Genomic DNA, 20,252 nt, shown 5'->3' on the forward strand with positions numbered 1-20,252 from the left:
AAAGACGCAAGACTGTCTGTATGTGATACTGTTGGCAATTGTTTTCCTTTTCCAACTCTGTTATTTGAGAGAGTAGTGTTGGAACATCCCTGCCAAATGGACACAGTGTGTCTGAGAGCACCATTGATTTATTATCTGCTCCTTTGTTTTGTTAAAGAGAAAGACTGGCCTCTGCCTCTGTTCACCAAGACAATAGAAAGTGCTTCTGAATACAGGCCTTTTTTTAAACCAAAATGTACTTTGAATTTGTTCGAAATTCTATTGTATGATGATGCATTTATAATTTAGAGATGTATTTAGACCCTTTTCAATAGGTTGATAAGATGTTTTCATTGTGTACATGTAAAGGTTTTATTTGGTCTGCCACACACATGGTTTGCAAACCTTTTTGTTTGTTTGTTTGTGATGGGACTGCAATGGAAATAAGTCCTGGACCTTTATCTCAAATGTTTTTAACCCTCTTATGGCTGCCCTTAATAACATCTTATTGTGCATTGGGCCAGCTTTGGCGACTTTTTGAATGTCAATAGAAAGATGTGCGATATGACCACAAGCTGCAAGTCTCTACTTTACACCGAAAAAGGAATTATGTTTCTAGCATGTTCCATCGTTTACTTATAAGCATTTTAGTACACCTTGGTTTCAGTGAAAAGTGAAACCAAGGTTTTCCGATTGCCATTCAAAAAGTCGCCAAAGCTGGCCAAAGGCCCATTTCTTAATTCGTCATTTTAATGCCAATAGAAAGATCCGCGATATGCAAACTATGGATCTTTCTCACCGGGCATTGCTAGTGTAATATCCAGTATTGCCACCAGATGGCGGGAACGCACCATTATGCTGATTTTGACCAAATAGACGAATCTGGCGAAGTCACTTCCGGTTCAAAGATCGTAAACATCCGGTTGTAGTTTGACCCTGAGTCACTAGCTTAGCTGTCCGGGATGCTAAGCTACCATCGTCTTTTTCATAACTAAGTCAAAGCTCTAATCAAGCCCAAAACCTCCCAAAATATCGCATTTTACACAGCGATGCACATAAAGACGGCGCACGTGCACGATCGCGCATGCACGCGCGGATTTCGGCAGGTTTTTGGTAGATTACATAAAAAAAATAAAAAAAAGTCTAATAGACGTAATAGACGTACTGACAGGGCAGTACGTCAATTACGTCTCTAGCCACGGGGGATTTATTGATTTATTACGTCAATTACGCCATTGGCCATAAGGGGGTTTTAACCAACATACATCATAGGATTTATGGGACATGTGTGACCATGATTTGCAATTCAAATCAACTAAAACACCAGAGGAACTCAATCTAATCCATTAATGCTGACAGCAAGCTTCCATGAATAACAATTTGCTTGCATTTCACCGCAAGCATAAATTCATAAGCGTATATATATTCTACGTCCGAGCATAGACATGGTAACGCCCCGCCTGCCTCTAATTGGCCTACCAACACTGCCGGCCTTACCAGACTTTCCTCTGAGGTGGATAACTAGACAGCGTTTCCAGACCTGAGCCGACAGCCGCGGCCGTTTTCTCTGTCGGCCAGTGTCTTTTCCGGGTTTTTAGACAGCCGGTGGATGGTAATTAACCTCCACCCCCGCGGCTGACTGCCACGGGGGCAAGCGTTTCCGGGAATCTGGCCGTCGCGGCATTCAGCCGTGTGGGTGGAGCTTCTTTTCCATCAACCAGCTGTCTAAAAACCCGGATAAGACGCTGGCCGACAGAGAAAACGGCCGCGGCTGTCTGGTAGGTCTGGCTACGGCTATATGCTGCCTGGATAGTCTGCCAAGAGGTTACTCCGTGGTGGGAAATAAATAAAGAATACAAATACGATATAATACAAGAGAATAACAGCTTGGCACGCGTGACAGTAACTTTTATGTTTTGTAGAAGAGGCGAACTAATACATTCTTCTCTTTTCCCTTGATCTTAATCTTTTTTTAGTATAATAGTATTAGTTTACTATAATTAGATTAATACACGCTAATCAACACTAACACTTTAATTTAGAACAAATCAAATCATACAAATACGTAATCAATCAATCATTCAATCAAAGCAAACTGCATAAACAATATTAGTTTTCTTATAAGTTACTGCCACGCGTGCCAAGCTGTCATTCTCTTGTACTTTATTATATTTATTTATTATTATTATTTCCCACCTCGGACGGAGGACAGTCTGGTGAGACCATCGGTATTCCGTAGTGTCGGTAGGCCAATCAGAGGCAGGCGGGGCATTACCATGTCTATGCTCGGACGTAGAATAGATATACGCAATTCATAAGCAAAAGTTCTGTCGGTAAGAATGATGAGAAATAAGCTCAGACAGAGTAATGCTTTTAAATTCAGGGACCCCCAGTTTGATATGTATTAGGCTACGGACCCCCATTTGAGCCACCTCCTCACACGACAACAGACTGTTGATCTCATGATGTCATTTTCCCGCCGTCTGCCAGCTGGCGGTAGATCACCAGAGCGTACTAAGTGCACACACACACACACACACCCCCGATCATCTGTGACACGCAGGACGTCCAGATGTTTGAACCCGAAACAGCCACGGAGTGAGTAATAAACGCTTCATCTGAGTGTGTGTGTGTGTGTGTGTGTGTGTGTGTGTGTGTGTCGTCTGTGCAGATCCCTCGGGTGCAGGTTAAATGGCGAGCAAGGTCTTGTTATGAATCTCAGGGCTGTTAATATCGCGTCAGCGGGGTGTGGCTTTCATGGGTGGGGTATTTATTGATGTCATGATGACACAGCTGTATTCCTGATTGCAGTCCCCCTGTTGAGAGCCGAGACCTCATCATCATCCTCATCCTCGTGTCATACAGACATACAGTGTTGTGGTCATACTATGATAACGGCGCTCTCTTGTTCCTGTTTTAAAGAAGAAGCCATTCAGACTGGGATGTTTGGCGAAAGCGTGAAAAAAACTGCAGAAAACCCCCAACTTGCCTCATGTCTTTAAGTCACCGTTTCCAAAAAGAGAGGTTATGTTTCCTGACCGCAGTCATACAGTGTTTGGTTGAAAACATCACATGCACCTCACTTCCTCATTCATAGCATAGTTGTCTATATATAGAGTAGTTTTTATTTACAGCCCCATTGATAATGTGCTCTGTGAAACTGAAAACATGCTGATGCTATCACATCTTCTCTCTGTGTCACAAGCAGTGGCTGAGTTTAGCTCTCGGTAGCCTGCCCAAGTTTGCCATGACTGACCAATAAGAAGTCACAACACAATGCAAGCAGATCTAGCATATCAGTTTGGAGCTTGTAGGTTGGATAATTTCCCTATTTGTCACTTAAAACCCATTTTGGCCTGAGGCCGATTCTACAAAAGACTTCAAATATTTATATAGCAGCATCAAACTTTTGACATTTTTTAATACTGTACATACTGTACAGAACCCAAAAAATGGTTCCCGGCCTGAAGGGGTAAAACACCAAAAGGGGTTCCCTGCCAGAATCTTATCTTTGTTTTCCTGCCCTGTCAGAAACTTTCATGATGCAATGTTGTGTCCTGACTCACTGGTTGGGAAACACATAGGCTTATATCTTACCCATGGCAACGATATGCTGTTAGATAGGGGACTGCCCATAACTCCGACATGCCATTACTCCGACTAGGCGACTGTAAGCGGTAAGGTTAGGGCTAGGGGTTAGTAATGCGGCGAGTCAGACCAATGCACCATTGGAACCGTGACACGTCACCGTTGGCAAACTACTGTATGCAAGCAAGCCCATTTTGTATGCATGTTTTATGATGATCCTTGCAACTCCTTGCAACATGCAACTACTTGCATTCGTGTGGACTGGGGTGTGGAGTTTGAATGAAGACATTAAGTCAACAAAAACAAAGTACACCTTTCTAACACTAATTTGATTTTTCTTTTTTTTTCCAGGAGACTGAGCCCCAAATGAGAACCTTGTTTGACAAACTGCAGCTGGATCTGCTCGTTCACACATACAGCGCACGCACACACACACAGACGCTCTTAATCCAGAGCGATTTATATTAAACAATAACAAAAAGCATGCGTGCCACACACACACACACACACACACACACACACACACACACACACACACACACACACACACACACACACACACACACTTCACCTCCTTGACATAGACCATCTGCCTCTACACAGTGCACCACCTACTGTACACCAGCAGTGGCTCAGGGGGTAGAGCTGCTGCTTGAGAACCAGAAGGTTCCCAGTTCGATCCCAGAGTTACTCAAGTGTCCTTGACAATAAACACGTAATTGCTCCCGATGAGCTGCCAGGTTGGTGCATTGCGCATGGTTTCCTCCGCCATCAGTGTATGAATGTGAATGTTATGCACAATCATTGTGATAAAGGTGCTATATAAATGCACCATTTACCAAGACATCCATGGCTTGTAAAGAGTCTTCCTCCTCCTCTGAGGGAGAAGAAGGGAATCGCAATTATTTAAGATAATCAATTATATTTAGCATAATATTTAATCACCATAATCATAAAAAAATGAAAATTGTGGAAATAGCAGATCTACAAGCATAAGCATGTTGAGCTTTTTTTTTTATTCATAATGTTCCAATAATGTTCACTGACAGAAACACAGTTAAATCGTTAATCGCTGTTATTTGAGTGGCAATCAAGTAAAATCTCATAATGGTGAGTTGGTGACAGCTCAATCATTTTGGGAAAGTTTTATATACTGTATATATATATATATATATATATATATATACACACACACACACACACACACACACACACAGTAACAATAAATAACGTGACCCACAAACGGGTCCCGACCCAGTGTTTGGGTAACATTGCATTAAAATACCCCCCCCCCCCCCATTTCCTAAAAAATTACAGTTTTGGACATACAGTAAAGGGTTTTCCAACCCTAACCAGCAGTGTGACCCAAGAAACAGACCATTGTCTTTTTTTCACAGTCACGACGACACACACACACACACACACACACACACACACACACACACACACACACACACACACACACACACACACACACACACACACACACACACACACACACACACACACACACACACACACACACACACACACACACACACACACACACACACACACACACACACACACACACACACGTCAGCTATTGAACACTGATCCACTGTGTCCACGTGAGGTCTCTTTACGCAGACGAGCGTCACCATCTGAGCTTGATGAAAATATGAATTAACAGAGTGTGGCCGTGACTGTGACTGAGCCAGCGTGTGTCTCTGTTTATAAGATAAGCCATTCCTATGCAGTCGTCTAGCTGCGTCACTGTTTCCCAAACAGTGGGGCAGGACCAGTTTGTGGGTCATAGGCCAATTATTTTTTTTCATGGGTCCTAGCCCCTCCTATAAACAGCTATAATGTTGATTCTGTCTTAATACAAACAGTAAATGCCATTCTACAGTACTCATATTATTACGTGAGTAATAGTAGAAATACAAAGTTTCAAGTAAAAAGTATTGGCATCAAAACACACTTACGTGCCAAAGTAAAAGTACTCAAATTGTTCAAAATCAGATCTATGAGCTGAAGTGTAAAATAAGGGTTTAAGTGGTTAAATATGTTTTGTATTAATAATCCAAATATGCAAAAATAACCAGTAATAAAAATGTCAAATAATTGTACAGTAAGTAGTACATTATTTGCCTAGTCTGAGATGTAGTATGGGGGAAAGGGTAAAAGTACTACAAAACTGTACTCAGGTACAGTACTTAAATGTAGTTAATAAGTAGTAAATACAGCACCACAATCATTTTAACCATTTGCATATGTTGTATATTTACATGTCTACATTGGATATTAAAAAATAGCAGATGTACAAGCTTGTATATCTGCAATTTAAAAAAGAATCCACCAGTGATGCTGAGACAGTGTCTGCACTGAGACAGTGTTTGGCCAGAATGAGTGGGAATTCCCTGTGTCTGGAGGAGGGGGGCAGATCCAGCCTAGAATCCAGAGCACTTAGTCTCACATGGCTCATGAATAGCCATTTTTTGGTTTTTAAGGCAGAACTTTAGTTAATCTGACAGTCTCTCTAGTTCTTCAGAACGGTGGTATGGTTAAGATGTTACATTTACCAAATTTACTTAAAGACAAAATAAAGGTTTGCACAATGTAGCTGCCTTTTAGCATATTGTTTTTTTTTTTGTACCACACGCCACACCTACCAGTGTGCAAACTTTTATTTTGTCTTTAAGTATTGTAGTTTGAAGCATTGTCTTTAAATTTTAATCCTGGAATGCTTTTACGGTACGCCTAACGCCTTTATACAATGTGTATTCACCCATTCACAGACATTCACAGTTTTCACACATGTGAAAATGTTCATTGGGAGCACCTAGGGGTTTTTATCTTGCTCAAGGATACCACAGTATCAACGACACTTCCACAGTAACACAGGGCGGGGTAGCCCGGGATCGAACCGGGAACCAGCACTAAGAGCTCTGCCCACCTGAGACAGTTCTGCCCCCGACTGATAGTGTGGTACGAGGTGTCAAAAAAACCGCTCCCGTAGGATTTTTGTGCTAAAATAGATTTTTTTGCAGATCTTGGTTCTATAGGATCCAAACTATGAGAAAATGTTGGGGTTCAAATTTTCCCGACCCCCACCCCGTTTCTGGGGGGGGTCATCTTTTTGGGACCTCCCAGAACAGTATGCCAGCCAGTTAATGTCCGATTTTTATAATATTAGAATTGTTTAGTATGTTTTAAGACATTCTGAGTTGATTTCTTAAACTTTTAAAGTGGTCAAAATAATCTTTTTTGACTTTTGGTAGGGGTGTCTCCTCATCTGGGACCTCCCGGACTGACCCCTGGGCCTATCCCAGTTCTCATTACATTCCTTGCTCTGCTCCTGCTCCAGAATATTGTCAAATTAGATCATAAATGAAGCATAAAAGTATTTGTAGCTGGGCTCTGATATAAAAAAATAGTAGTAGCCAATACCAGGGGTCTTCCACAGGGGGCCCATGACCCCTAGGGGGTCCTCAGAGTTACTATATAGGGGCCCAGCAAATCATTGTGGGATAGGAACTTTTTTCTTTTTTTACATTAAACCACTTGAACCATAGCATCCCTTTTCCAAGGAGAACTTTAGCCAACAATAGCTGATCTACAAGGTTGTAGTTTGAGCTTGTAGATCAGCTATTTTCAAAGTAAGGTGCCCCAAGTGTAGCAAATATTGCTGCTAAATAAAGATCAGCCAAGATCAGCCAGGCTGCTGCTCTCTTTTCTCTTTGTCTTTCTGTTGTCGCCGTCGGTCAGGTGACTGGGAGGGCTACTTGTCATCCTTAGAGGAACTCATCAAGTATGTCTTTGCTCGTGATCTCCTTAAATATGCTCGACTGATGCCAGTCTATCTTGCCCAAATGAACGCTCTTGAACAGGATGACCCAGAAACATGGAACGCACTGAAGTCAGGTGAATTTGTGGTGGCAAAGTCAGAGATACCGTTCACTCATCTCTTCACAGATCAAGCCCTTGAGCAGGAAATCAAGAAGCTAAAGGGACATGGTGGGATGAAGCAGCTCTGGACCGACTAGTCACTACCACACCTCATCTTTCTGGTCTAGTGAATCAGTACCTCAACAGCTTCCCAAAAGCTTCCAGGTCTTCAAGGAAAGAACATTATCAGCTCTCAGGAGAGATTGCATTGAGGTCAAGAGAAAATGCTCTCAAGCAATGTAAATTGATTGAGTTGCACTGTGGAGGCAATCTGTTCAAAGAGAACACACCATTGAAGAGTCTGGTTTCATCAGTGCTTGTGTCAGATGGGGCAAAAAATGACATTCTTCCTGGGCCTACACAATTTTCCTGGGCCTACACAATTTATCTGGGCCTACACAATTTATCTGGTGCTGACTGGGTATGAAAATGTGTTGGAATCTCCAAGAAGACATGGGTCAATGCCTACTTGAGGCTTGATGATGATGATCCTGCCATTAACTGCTTCAAGGACCTTGGAATGGGTTCCATTCCTCCTGACCTTGTTAACGGCAAGCTTTCCTCAACATTGGAGCATTTTGCATGCCGTGTTTACAGTCCAAAAGGTCCAACAACCTTGCCATTACTAGATGGGAACTATTTCGGTCAAAGAACTTGGAGGGTGAGATGCTACCTCCAACTCGTGCTGCACTGCTACCACATATCCTCTGTGCCAACTACGTCACAATGTGGGATAAGTCATTCATACCTGACAAATTGCCCTGAGCTTCCACCAATGGAACAAAATGGATGGAATTCAGATAGTGGAGGGTATGTTCCAGTCAGGTGTCTTGCCCTCCCTGCTCCAAAGGCAGTACTTGAGCTCATCACATGTGGTTGCAAAGCAGGTTGCAAGGGACGGTGCAGCTGCTCAAACAATAACCTGCCTTGCACTCCTCTCTGCAAATTTTATGGTGGAGACTGTGTCAACACTATCAGGGAGGACATTCAAGATGATGATGACGAAGATGAATTGATCCTGCAAATAATGTATTGTAGGCATAATTGACCATGGGCTCTTTAAGAGGATAGGTGTGTGTGTGTGTGTTGTGTTGTTAGTGTGAGTGCAGTGTGTGAAATAAATGGACACGTTCTGCATGCCCAAAGTGAGAAGTTGCAATACCTTTATTCCCTGCAGTAACATCTGTCAACAATAATGGTAGAATACTAATAAACTATCAAAGTACTTTCAAAGGTACATAAACGCAAGATATTCTAATAATATTCGAAATACTTGCAAATCACATATATGGGTGCAAGAATAGGGGCAAAACTAGTCCCGGCCCCCTGTGGAAGACCCCTGGTATTAACTACTACTCATTTTTGTAAACTTTTAATGCTTAAATTATTATCTAATTTGACATTGTTCTGGAACAGGAGCAGAGCGAGGAATGTAATGAGTACTGAGATGAGTCCGGGGGGCCCCGGGTGAAGAAAGACCCCAACCAAAAGTCAGAAAAGATTATTCTGGCTACTTTCAAAGTGTAAGAAATCAACTCAGAATATTTAAAAACCTATAAAACAACCCTAATATTATGAAAATCGGACATTAATTGTCTGGCGTACTATTATGGGGGGTCCCAAAAGATATGACCCCACAAATAAGGGGTGGGGGTCGGAATAATTTGAACCCCACTTTTAGCAAAGAAATCCTACGGAAATACACCTCGTACCACACTATGAGTCTATGACCTCATGTTAACGTGTCTGTGTTCTGATCAACAGTCAGATGAGATAAGTCATCCGAGCTCTGACTTTATCTGTGATCTTGTTAAACTAAAACAGACATTAATGAGTCCTAGGGAAGTGTTTCAGTGCTAGCGTGGCCCAGAAGGGGGGTCAAAGTTCAACACATGACAACATTTCATGCTGGACTAATAAGAGTATAATCAGCAAAAACAACAACATAAAACATCTATAATGCCAACAATGCTAAACAATAAATGTGTTGTAATGTATACATTTTGGAGTTTTTGAACAGCCTAATGCACCATGCCCGCAACATTGAGAAAACGTCAATCAATTGACTGCCAAGAATTTAATACCAGTCTGTCCAGTCACTGCCATAATGTACCGTCAGGACCTGTGCATACTGGAATTCAAGGCGAAAAAAATACCACAGGTCTTGAACCGGAAGATAGCGAAGGGATTCTCTCTCGGGCAAATTTTGGACCACCCGAGGCATGAATTTTGTTATCGCGACCAGCGACGCTTTTCTTATGAGCTGTGAACATCGATGTTTTGATCATAGATGCAATCTGGGAAAATAATCTGAGATATAAGGCTTTTAAGATTTCAGCTACCATTGAAGTCAACGAGGGGGAACACTTTCATTGTCGGACCAACCATTTCCGGCTTATTTCCTAGCAACAGAGACGCTGATCACCAGTAGTATAGAGCAAACTCTTTCAGAATTAATAGAAAATTTAAAACACGTAAAATGCGCCCTTGGCGGATTATGATTGAATAACGTATTGTGATGTCATAGTTATACATTCCAGAAAACTGCTTCTGTGTGCATGTGTCTGACTCTGAAAGTTTAAACTAAAACTACCGACTTCCTCCACTAATACGATACGTCACAAATGCCGAAAAATAGACAGAAAAACAAAACAGTCAGCCATTTTCACCACGTGGCGAGACATAGGTATGCGCGGTGGCTAGGTTTTAAGCGAATGACTTTACCGTGGGCGTCGTGGGACTGGTTGAAGCCGCACAGCTGGCAGATGGAGCGCACCCACTGGTTCATGTCTTCCTCCGTCTCGGCCACCAGGTAGAAGGTGCGGTCGGAGGTCTTGATGTCAAACACGAAGCTGTCCTGGAACTCCTTCCTCTTGAAGGTGAGCCCCGCGTCCACCTGCTCGCAGCAATGCAGGTCGATGACCCGGATGGGCTTCTTGGAGTGGTCATTCTTGTAGTACTCCAGTACGTCGGGGTCGCCGCTCATCCGCCCGCTGCGGAGGATGAACCAGCGCTTCTTCCACGCCTGTAAGGGATGGGCGGGGGATAGGAGAGCATCGTCAGTTAAAGCATGGTTTCCCAAACAAGCCAATTCCATAAATGAATATATAAATAAGTAGTGAAAATAGCAGATCTACAAACTCGCAACACTTGATACCACTGACATGAACTAAACAAAGTGCAACATTTGGAATTGGTTGGTGGTATTGGGCTCAGAGGAAGAGGCAGTGTGTGTGTGGGTGGTTGGGGAGGCAGTAGTGTGCGTGTGGGTGGTTGGGGAGGCAGTAGTGTGCGTGTGGGTGGTTGGGGAGGCAGTAGTGTGCGTGTGGGTGGTTGGGGAGGCAGTAGTGTGCGTGTGGGTGGTTGGGGAGGCAGTAGTGTGTGTGTGGGTGGTTGGGGAGGCAGTAGTGTGTGTGTGGGTGGTTGGGGAGGCAGTAGTGTGTGTGTGGGTGGTTGGGGAGGCAGTAGTGTGCGTGTGGGTGGTTGGGGAGGCATTAGTGTGTGTGTGGGTGGTTGGGGAGGCAGTAGTGTGTGTGTGGGTGGTTGGGGAGGCAGTAGTGTGCGTGTGGGTGGTTGGGGAGGCAGTAGTGTGTGTGTGGGTGGTTGGGGAGGCAGTAGTGTGTGTGTGGGTGGTTGGGGAGGCAGTAGTGTGCGTGTGGGTGGTTGGGGAGGCAGTAGTGTGTGTGTGGGTGGTTGGGGAGGCAGTAGTGTGCGTGTGGGTGGTTGGGGAGGCAGCAGGTGCAATCACTCCTCCACAAGTTGCACTTCCTGTCATCTCATCCCCTCAGTGAGTGAGGAGAGAGAGACAGTTATGTTCTCCATAACAACACAACCCCACAACAAGTGCACGAAAACACTGACTCACTGCCGCACTGGAAAGCAGTGGTGGAAAAAGTACTCCAATTAAAAGTACAGTATTGGCATTAAAATTGACAATTTTGTTTTAGAAAGTACGGGAAAGTACTCCTCATGTTCACAAGTTTTCAATTATATAAACGGTATAAAAAATCTTTTGCATCTACAAGCTCACAATGTGTTGCATTGTGGTTTTCAAATGCCCAACATATAATAGGGCTGAAGTTATTACTCTATGTTTTGTAATAATAATCAAAATCTACAATGTAACTAATAACTAAAGTTTTCAAATAATTGTAGTAGAGTAAAAGTACAATATTTTCATCATGTATTTTTCTCCCATTTAGTGAGGTAGAAGTAAAAGTATTGAAAAGTACAGTACCTGAGTGCATGTACTTAATTACTTTACACGACTTCCGGAAAGTAAGTATAATTATTTGAACATTTTAGTTACTAGTTACTTTGTGGATTTGGATTAGCATTACAAAACATATAAACCACGTAAACCCTATAAGTTAGTATACCAATCAATGACAAGCAGCATCCAATGATATTCCTTTATTCTCATAGAGTAATATAAAAGCTTGTTTGTACCAGTGTCACTCGCCCGGAAATAGTCGGCAATTGATTTAGTTGATTGTGAGAAATCAATTAAAATATTTGATTGATTCTTTGATGTACTAAAAAAATCAAATATAAAAAAACACGCTTTTCGATTATTTGATTGATCGAAGAAGCAATCGATAACCAATACTTGCAGCACCAATACCTAAAATACATTATTTACAATCCTCAGAGAACTAGGTGAGGAGGAAAAGCGGATAAACGAGGACAGTTTGTACCACAAAGCGCCGTACTGTGCCAAGAGCTACAAGCCGGCAACACATCCAGAGGGTTTGTCTTTTTTTTTTCTCCACAGCGACCATCTTAAATGGCTCTCTGTATTCTACGTCCAGAACAGAGACAAAGGGGGAAGATAGATAGGCGAGCGGGGATGGGGATGGGGGGGTGGTGAGGGGTTACTTTGGCCATCTGCCAGCGATGCACTTCCGCTCCGGGACGATGTCTCCCTCACATGCTGGCTGCTGCTGACAGGATCCTGACACCCCCCCACCACCACCACCACCTAGAACATAGACTACTGCCTGCAAGGCTGCCCCCCCAAGCCCCCGATTCTCTCTCTCTCTCTCTCTCTCTCTCACACACACACACACACACACAAACACACACTTTTATTACTGCACTTGCAAGGACGTCAACATTTGTGGACGCTGTTTTATGGACACACTTCTGTTTTTTTTACACTATCCCTAAAGCCGAAAATAGCTGATCATCTACAAGCTTGGCTATTTTCGGCGTGCGACGCCATCACGTATAATTCAGGTAACTCTCAACGTTGACCCCTAAACCTGACCTATAAATACCCAATCCTGGTCCTATACCCTGAATCTTTTCTTAATTGTCAGAGTCATTGTTTTACTGGCATTCTTTAAACCATTTAAAACTAACATTTATCTTCTAGGAGAAGGAAAATTGTCCTCATATTTGTCTATTTCTCCAATACTATACTGGTGGAAACATTTGGCCCTCACAAGTAGCCTATATTTTTTCAACACACACATACACACACACACACAGGAAAAGGAAAAAACAGATCACATTGTGTCTGCTGCTGTATTGTCCAATAACCTCCGCCGAGCATGTTCTATCATTGTGTCGGCAATAGTGGAAAAAAAGAAAAGAAAAAGGAAGCACATTGAGTTTTCCCGTGTATAGAATAGCCTATACTGTACAAATACAGAGAGATTTGGCTTAACTTGACTTTAAGATTTGCCTGACAAATCTGCCTGTAGTTAAAAGGCGAGAGAGAGAGAAAAATAAACTTGCTTTAAGGTAGGGCGACAGGAAATCAATATCAGGATTATTTCAAGCTTTTGCCTCGATCATGATTAATGTTAGATTATAAAAAAGGGAAAACAGCAGTTCTACAGTACCAGCTCAAGAGGCCTCGGGATTGTAAATCAGCTATTTTAGCTAATTTGTAAAGGGTTAGTTCAGATGTTTGGACTTGAAGCTGTAGGAAATAGAGAGTGTGTGAGAGAGAGAGAGAGAGAGAGAGAGAGAGAGAGAGAGAGAGAGAGAGAGAGAGAGAGAGAGAGAGAGAGAGAGACCGTGTGTGCTTCATAATTTGTCAGTAGTAGATGCCTTCCCAGTGGGTTTTAATGGGTTAAGGAGAACATCCGTCACATGACAAGACCTGGACCAATGCCCAGTCCCCAAGAGGTCACCGTGACTGCACTGGCTCATTCCTGGCATCTGCAGAGCCCACAGCTATTAACCTGAGGCACTGCTTCTGTACACCAGGATTGAGGATTTGACAGTGTTGTAGATTGGGGTTCCAGCCAAGAGCCAAGCCCCCAGTAAGGCTATCCAACGTTGAAGCTGCTACTACCTACTGGAGAAATGTGGAATTGCAGCACTTTCATGGAGGTGGACGGACGTTCATGACGTCACGTGCGTTAGCCCGGACCTCAAATTTGTGGTCCGGGGCTAGGCTAGGCTAAACTTCCGCTCGCTCAAGCCATTGAGTTTAATTATACTTCCGGCAGTCTTCTGGGTGCTTCAAAACGCCACTGAGCAACTTCTATTGAAATGAATAGTGTAGGGGCGGGGCTAAAGCTCCGGTTCCGTCTCTATCCTTTTATTCCTCTATGGTTCCAGCAAAGGTAGAAAAAGTACTCAAACGTTTCACTTAAACACATTCACCGCCGTTGATGTAAATTCTTCTTTGAGGGGGTTACACGGGGTCCCCAGATACACTGAGAGTACAAATGTTACTAAATGAACCCTTATGGGTCATTTGGTTCGATGTACTCTCACGGTTATGGTGGTCCGTGGTCTAATCATTAGACTAATGTGTGCATTAGACTCTAAGGCAGGGGTTCTCAAAGTAGGGGCCGGGGAAAATATTTGATATAAATCAGCTTTGACATTTTTGATACCATAAATCTTGTAGGCTATGGACTCCTTGGCAAAAAGGTTTTCAGACGGGGGACTGCGGCCAAAATATACCTTGACATGAAAAAAGTTTGAGAACCACTGATATTGGCTCTCAGAGTTACAGGCCTGTCCTGTAAGGGTCCATTTGGACCCCTGGCAGTCCCTGGACCCTACATTGAGAACCTAAGACAACAACAACAGAGTATTAGGCAACTTATTTTGGAGGCGTTATCTTACTAAATGTACTAAGTTAGTTTCATTTCCACAGGAAAGGCGATTGCACTCCCTGTTGGTGTGAGGGCAAAACTTAAGGCCCTCTCTGCTGATAAGGATTAGCACGTAGAAGAGTACATTTAGTTGAAAACACTTAAAGGGGAATTGTACTTAACCCATTAAGACCTGAGATCAATTCTACAAATGCCTTCTAAATCAATAGTTAACGTCTTTGTGCCACGGACCCCAAACATTATGTATTTGGCCTATTCCACACACACACACACACACACACACACACACACACACACACCCACACACACACACAAAACAGCCAATGACAAATGGAATAGTGTACGTAGCAGCATTTCATCTAAAGGGCGCCGACTTTATCATGGCCGCGGTGCAAACGTGTTTCGGTGCAAAACCTCTTGAGATCCATCAAACCGATCAGTCAGATTTATTACGTTAAATTATAAATATTACGGTAGAAGCTATCGTAAAGGTGCCTCTTCACACATAAATCCTATGTTTAGCCTGCACAGTGCACTTTCTTGCAGAAATTCTTTATTACAGTTAATGTGTGATTGGTGTAAAATAAAAACTTAAGTTGTCTCTAACACAGTGGTCAACTTCTCAACCTTTTCAGGCCACGCCCCCGAAAATAAATTATATTTTAACTGGTTGCAAATTGCTTAATCCTGGAAGCTACTCTTAAGGTGGTTGCACACCGGCTGCGTTTTTCGGAAAACCTATTTTAACCTAAAATTCCGAATTCGCATCCGATTCTCGCCCGGTGTGTGGAGACCTTTAGTCTGCCAACCTGGGGCGAACTGAGCTCATGCTTCCTTCAATGCATGAGCACTAAGCAGGCTGCTTCTTATCACCTGACAGGAGGGAATTTCCCCGGTAAGGAGGCAACGCGTGGAAGGAATACGTTATTCCAACCAGTTCCTTTTCCCTCCATCAGGCGCCCCAGCTGACCAGGGGGAGGGTACCTATACCTTAGAGAACACTGAGAGAACATGCAAATAAAACTCCATACAGAAAGGCCCTTTCGCCAACACCACCTAGCCCCCAGCACCCATAGTGTCCCTGCAGTAATGGTCTGATTTATTTTCTTTTAGGTATTAAAAAGATCTTAAAAGTCCTTAAATTGTCAAATCACTGTCATCTGGGGACTCCCACAAAATCACGTGGGGGTCCCTATTTCATGAAGAATTCTTAAAAGGAGCGAACACTTGATTACCGAGCAATTCAGAGGAGGATGGGCTCAGGGTGCAGCAGTGCTTTTGCATGCTGAAAGCATAAACTAAAATAGATGTAAACCTAGAAAACAGAGAGAAAGGAGCACATGTTTGGCTGGAGCACAAATCCCTCTGCTCTTTGATACAAATGGGTGACAAAACTGACTCCATTCCATTGGCCTCCATATGTGCATTGATTACATCTGCTGCTGCTAGTATCTATTCTACACTATACCACAGGTAAGATGAGAAAGTCAAGCACAAAAGCAATCAACACTAGCATTCTGCCTGAATCTTGTTTATACGTTATCCATTTATACTATGTCTTATGATGATGGTATTGCACACTGAAAATAGCCAATCTGCAAGCTCACAATGCGGTTATGTCCACCGCACAACACCATCAGCATAAATAAATAAACATAAGTAAAAGATGGGGGCGCACCCATTTCTAAAACATTACTTCCTCTTCGACTTTGCACGGTAGATTTGTTTTCTCACCATTGCCATCAATGTTAAAGATGGAGTGCCACAATTTTTGTATTTTTCCAGTTTTTCATGCGTCTATGTGACAGTACTTCATTAGACACCCTGGAGTCGTTTTTATGTGCAATGGTGTATTAACTTTGTATTTAGGGTTTCTTCATGGAGGCTGAACCCTTGACAATCAAACGGGCCAATGAAATAAACAGTAATATAGTGACATCACACTATCAGCCCCTCCCATAACCCCTCACCCTTTATCATACAACTACAGTTGGTGCGGCTTCAGTTCAGGTGGATCATTCACCACCCATCACCACCCACCAGGCAAACCAGGCATACTTAATGAACTGGTGGGCGTGTCCACATAAAAGCATGATTTTAACAAATACTGTATACTTTTTGGAAAAAAGTTCTTCCTCATGTTTCAGGGTGGTAAACTGGGTGGCACAAATGGTGGCACTCCATCTTTAAGATACCAACGTCCTCACTCTGTTTTGCATCCCCCCCCCCCCATTTTTTTTAAGTGTAACAATTACAAATGCTGACCAGCAAGCCAAGGCTACCCTTTGATCAAATCAAATAGCAGATCTACAAGCTCACATTGTAAGTGTGAAAATCAAGCATTACAACGCCATCAAGGCCTGCCGACATACATTTTAGTTGACAAAATTGTAGATGTAGTGGAATTTTACTATTAAAGTATTGTTGATCCATTCTTGATTGATCAAAATTGAAAAACTGAAAATAACACAATTTGTGCCCAAGACGTCTCCAGACATCCTAGAAATTATGTTAAGTGGTCAGATGTTCAAGTGGGCCCTGATCCAGAAAAGGAAACCTGTATTCTACATTGTCCCACCTTGGCTGCAACCAGTGACATTATATGCAGAAAAAGCAGTAACATGTGAAGGGCAAGACGTGCAACACATCTCAATCCATTTTCATTCCCCGGGAAGGAAAGACCACAGTGAAAGGACGGACGGACGCACGCATGCACGCGTGCATGTGCACACGGACGCACGCGCACACACACGGACGCACACACGCACACACGCACACACGCACACGTTATGACAGAGTTGCGCTTCCAAAAATACAATCCAAACGGATTTGTCTCGCCAATACCTTTTGTTTCCTCACATGTAGATATGTCCACGTGTTTTCCTCTGTTTTCGGCAGAGATCAAAACAATGATATTATTATGGAAAAACAAACAAATTCCCTACAAACGCCCTGCTGTTCACAGAGGAGACAATTGTCTGCCAGTAGCAACAAGCCCACCAAGGCTATAAGATAAAATGCATACAAATAAACAGTGCTGTTAGAATAAACCGATTTAAAGTAGTAGTGAAAGTGATATTTTTGGGGGTTAAAACAATAGGTTGTTTGTTCAAATGTATATCTCTATATTGTTTTAGTAAGCATTGCTATAGAGTGTTTGTTCAATAACAGGGGTCTCTGGGTCTTTCCAGCTCTTTAATAAACAGAAATACACTTTTTCTTTGAAAATGTACAGTGTTCCAGTTCCAATTTTGTCTGCCCACTTCTTTGTGTCATCACTTCTAATTTCATGTATCCTGTTGTATGAATTCCCTCTTCTGATTGGATACAATTTGTATCCCGACTTGAAGATACATTGTCTGTTTACTGCAGAGCTGGAGAGACGGGGAGACTCCTGTTACTGAACAAACACTTGATAGTAATGATAACTATCAGAATATAGACCTATTTAACATTAATTTTAACAAAAAAAAATCGTACTTACTGTAACGTTAAACTGCTGTATGAATTTATAATATATATATATATATATATATATATATATATATATATATATATATATATAGCTAGGTATATCTTAATTGTTGCGAAATCCTGACCTGAGCATTGTATAGGTGTCAATCTGCTATCTATTATTAACCACTGTCCACTGGTACCTCTGCACAACTATTGTGAACATTCAACGCATTGAGAGCTTGTAGATTGGCTATTTTAAGCGAAGAGATAGACGGAAAAAAGTGGTCCAAGTACAGTTGCATCTCAGGTCCGTTTGACTAAGAATAGGTTTAAGTGGTCGAAGCCAATTGGTTGAACACGAGATGGACGTGTCAGTTCTGGCCGTCTGCCAAGCCACAATTACCCATAGTCGTGTTCCCCTTTCTTCTTTTTTTTGTACAGTAATAGAGTATAGCAAAGAGATGGAAGTTACGCTGTGTCAACAACGCTATGCTGATAGCCATCAGTCAACATGTTTTCACATGTACATGAGCAAACATTCGAACTAAACCAGCATGGAGAGGCCACGTTAAAGGTCACAATAGCCTTGTTTACCTTGCCTTCTGTTATAGAGAGAGAGAGAGAGAGAGACAGAGAGACAGAGAGAGAGACGGGCTTGGCTAATTAAATATAAAGAATAACCAATATCCAACATAATCTTGCTCATGTACGATAATCAAATTATCGACAAGCAGATTGTATTTATAATTAATTAAATTGATTACTTTGATTAACCACTCTGCATTATATTTAGTTGTTAAATGAGGGAAAGAATTCAACTGTGTTTATAATCGTTCAGTAATTGAAATTGAGGCAAAAGTTTGAAATAATCGTGATATTGATTTGCAGACATATCGTCCTGCAATAAGACAGAGAGAGCAAGAGAGGGACCCAAGTTGTTTTGGCCATGGCAATACACCTGGCCTACCTGATCTCCGATACCTGCTGCTGCTTCAGTGTGGCCACTATATTAAACAGCTGCACAAACACTAACACAGGAGAGGCGCGCGTGTGAGCGAGAGACAGAGAGAGAGGAGCTGGCGTCTACCTTGTTTGTGAACATACATATGTCCCCCTATTGACCTGCTTTCATTTTCAGGCTTACTTGGTTTGTGCGATTTCAGAAGTTCGCCTCCTGCCAGGGTGTGGAGTATAGTACCTTAGGCGACACCTGCTATGTGGTTCAAAGGGGCGCGGTTCTCTGAATCCGGTGATGGAGAGGCACAATTGTTCAAAACATCACAAATGTTCCTGACCTGGTGGAGACCTGCGCTCCGAGGAGCGCAGGTTGAATTTGAATCCTGAAAAGTAACAGTTCTGGAGATATGAGGTTTGCACCCGACAGCGACTAAATATGAGCTTATTATACTCATCATTGTGTGGAAAATGGGCTTCAGTGATTCACTCGTCTGACCTGTCACCTCTGCTGCCGTTACAGGCTGTCTCCAAATGACATATATGCTAGAATTTTGTTTTAAAGGGACTGGTAACTAGGGATGGGGATCATTCATAATTATTAATCCCCTTATCGATGCTGCTTATCGATCGTATCCTTATCAATCCCACTATGGATCCTTTTCTATCATTATAGTTGGCAAGATGGTGCTAATCTGGCCTTCAACTGATGCACAACATTGAAGCAAAATGCGCATGCAAGCCATTCAATTCACGTTCCTTGTTTTTCCCGTTTGGCAGACAGCTGTTATTAGAATGACATATTTGTTTCAGTGATTTGATTTCTATGACATGACTCCTGTCCCACTAGAATCGGTCCAGTGTCATTGTTCCGACGGCTCATTATTCCGACGGCGCGTTGATCCGACTCACCGCATTACCAACCCCATCCCTAAACATAACCGCACGCAAAGCCACGTAGTCGGAAATAACGGGATGTCGGAGTTGTGGGCAGTCCCCGTAGAATCCATAAAACAAGTCAAAACTGTATTGATTTCTGATTGTCAATCACTTCGGAATAGTTTCTGTGATAGAATCGGACCTTCTACCAGACCCTCCTGATGGGTGAAACATAAGAGAAGGTTTTCTTCCAAGGGTGCTGGATGCAATGCAAGAATGCATCCATTAAATCCACACTCTCTCTTCTTCTCTGCACTCTGTACAGTCGATAAACAGCTTAGAAAAACAGCAGGATCTACAATGCCTTAAAGAGAACGCGCGTGG

At 42.6% G+C, this 20,252-nt stretch overlaps 1 protein-coding gene across 1 annotated transcript in view; it reads right to left on the minus strand.

Annotated features, from left to right (window-relative positions):
• The window catches only part of gab2 (GRB2-associated binding protein 2), a 94,922-nt gene that overhangs the window by 48,328 nt on the left and 26,342 nt on the right, over positions 1-20,252 (minus strand). Inside the window, exon 2 of the mRNA XM_083773916.1 lies at positions 10,222-10,522. Coding sequence (XP_083630042.1) covers positions 10,222-10,522 — 301 coding nt within the window. The remainder of the gene's footprint in view (positions 1-10,221; positions 10,523-20,252) is intronic.

This window comes from Protomyctophum parallelum, assembly GCF_964188405.1.
Source record: "Protomyctophum parallelum genome assembly, chromosome: 9".
Classification (NCBI taxonomy): domain Eukaryota; kingdom Metazoa; phylum Chordata; class Actinopteri; order Myctophiformes; family Myctophidae; genus Protomyctophum; species Protomyctophum parallelum.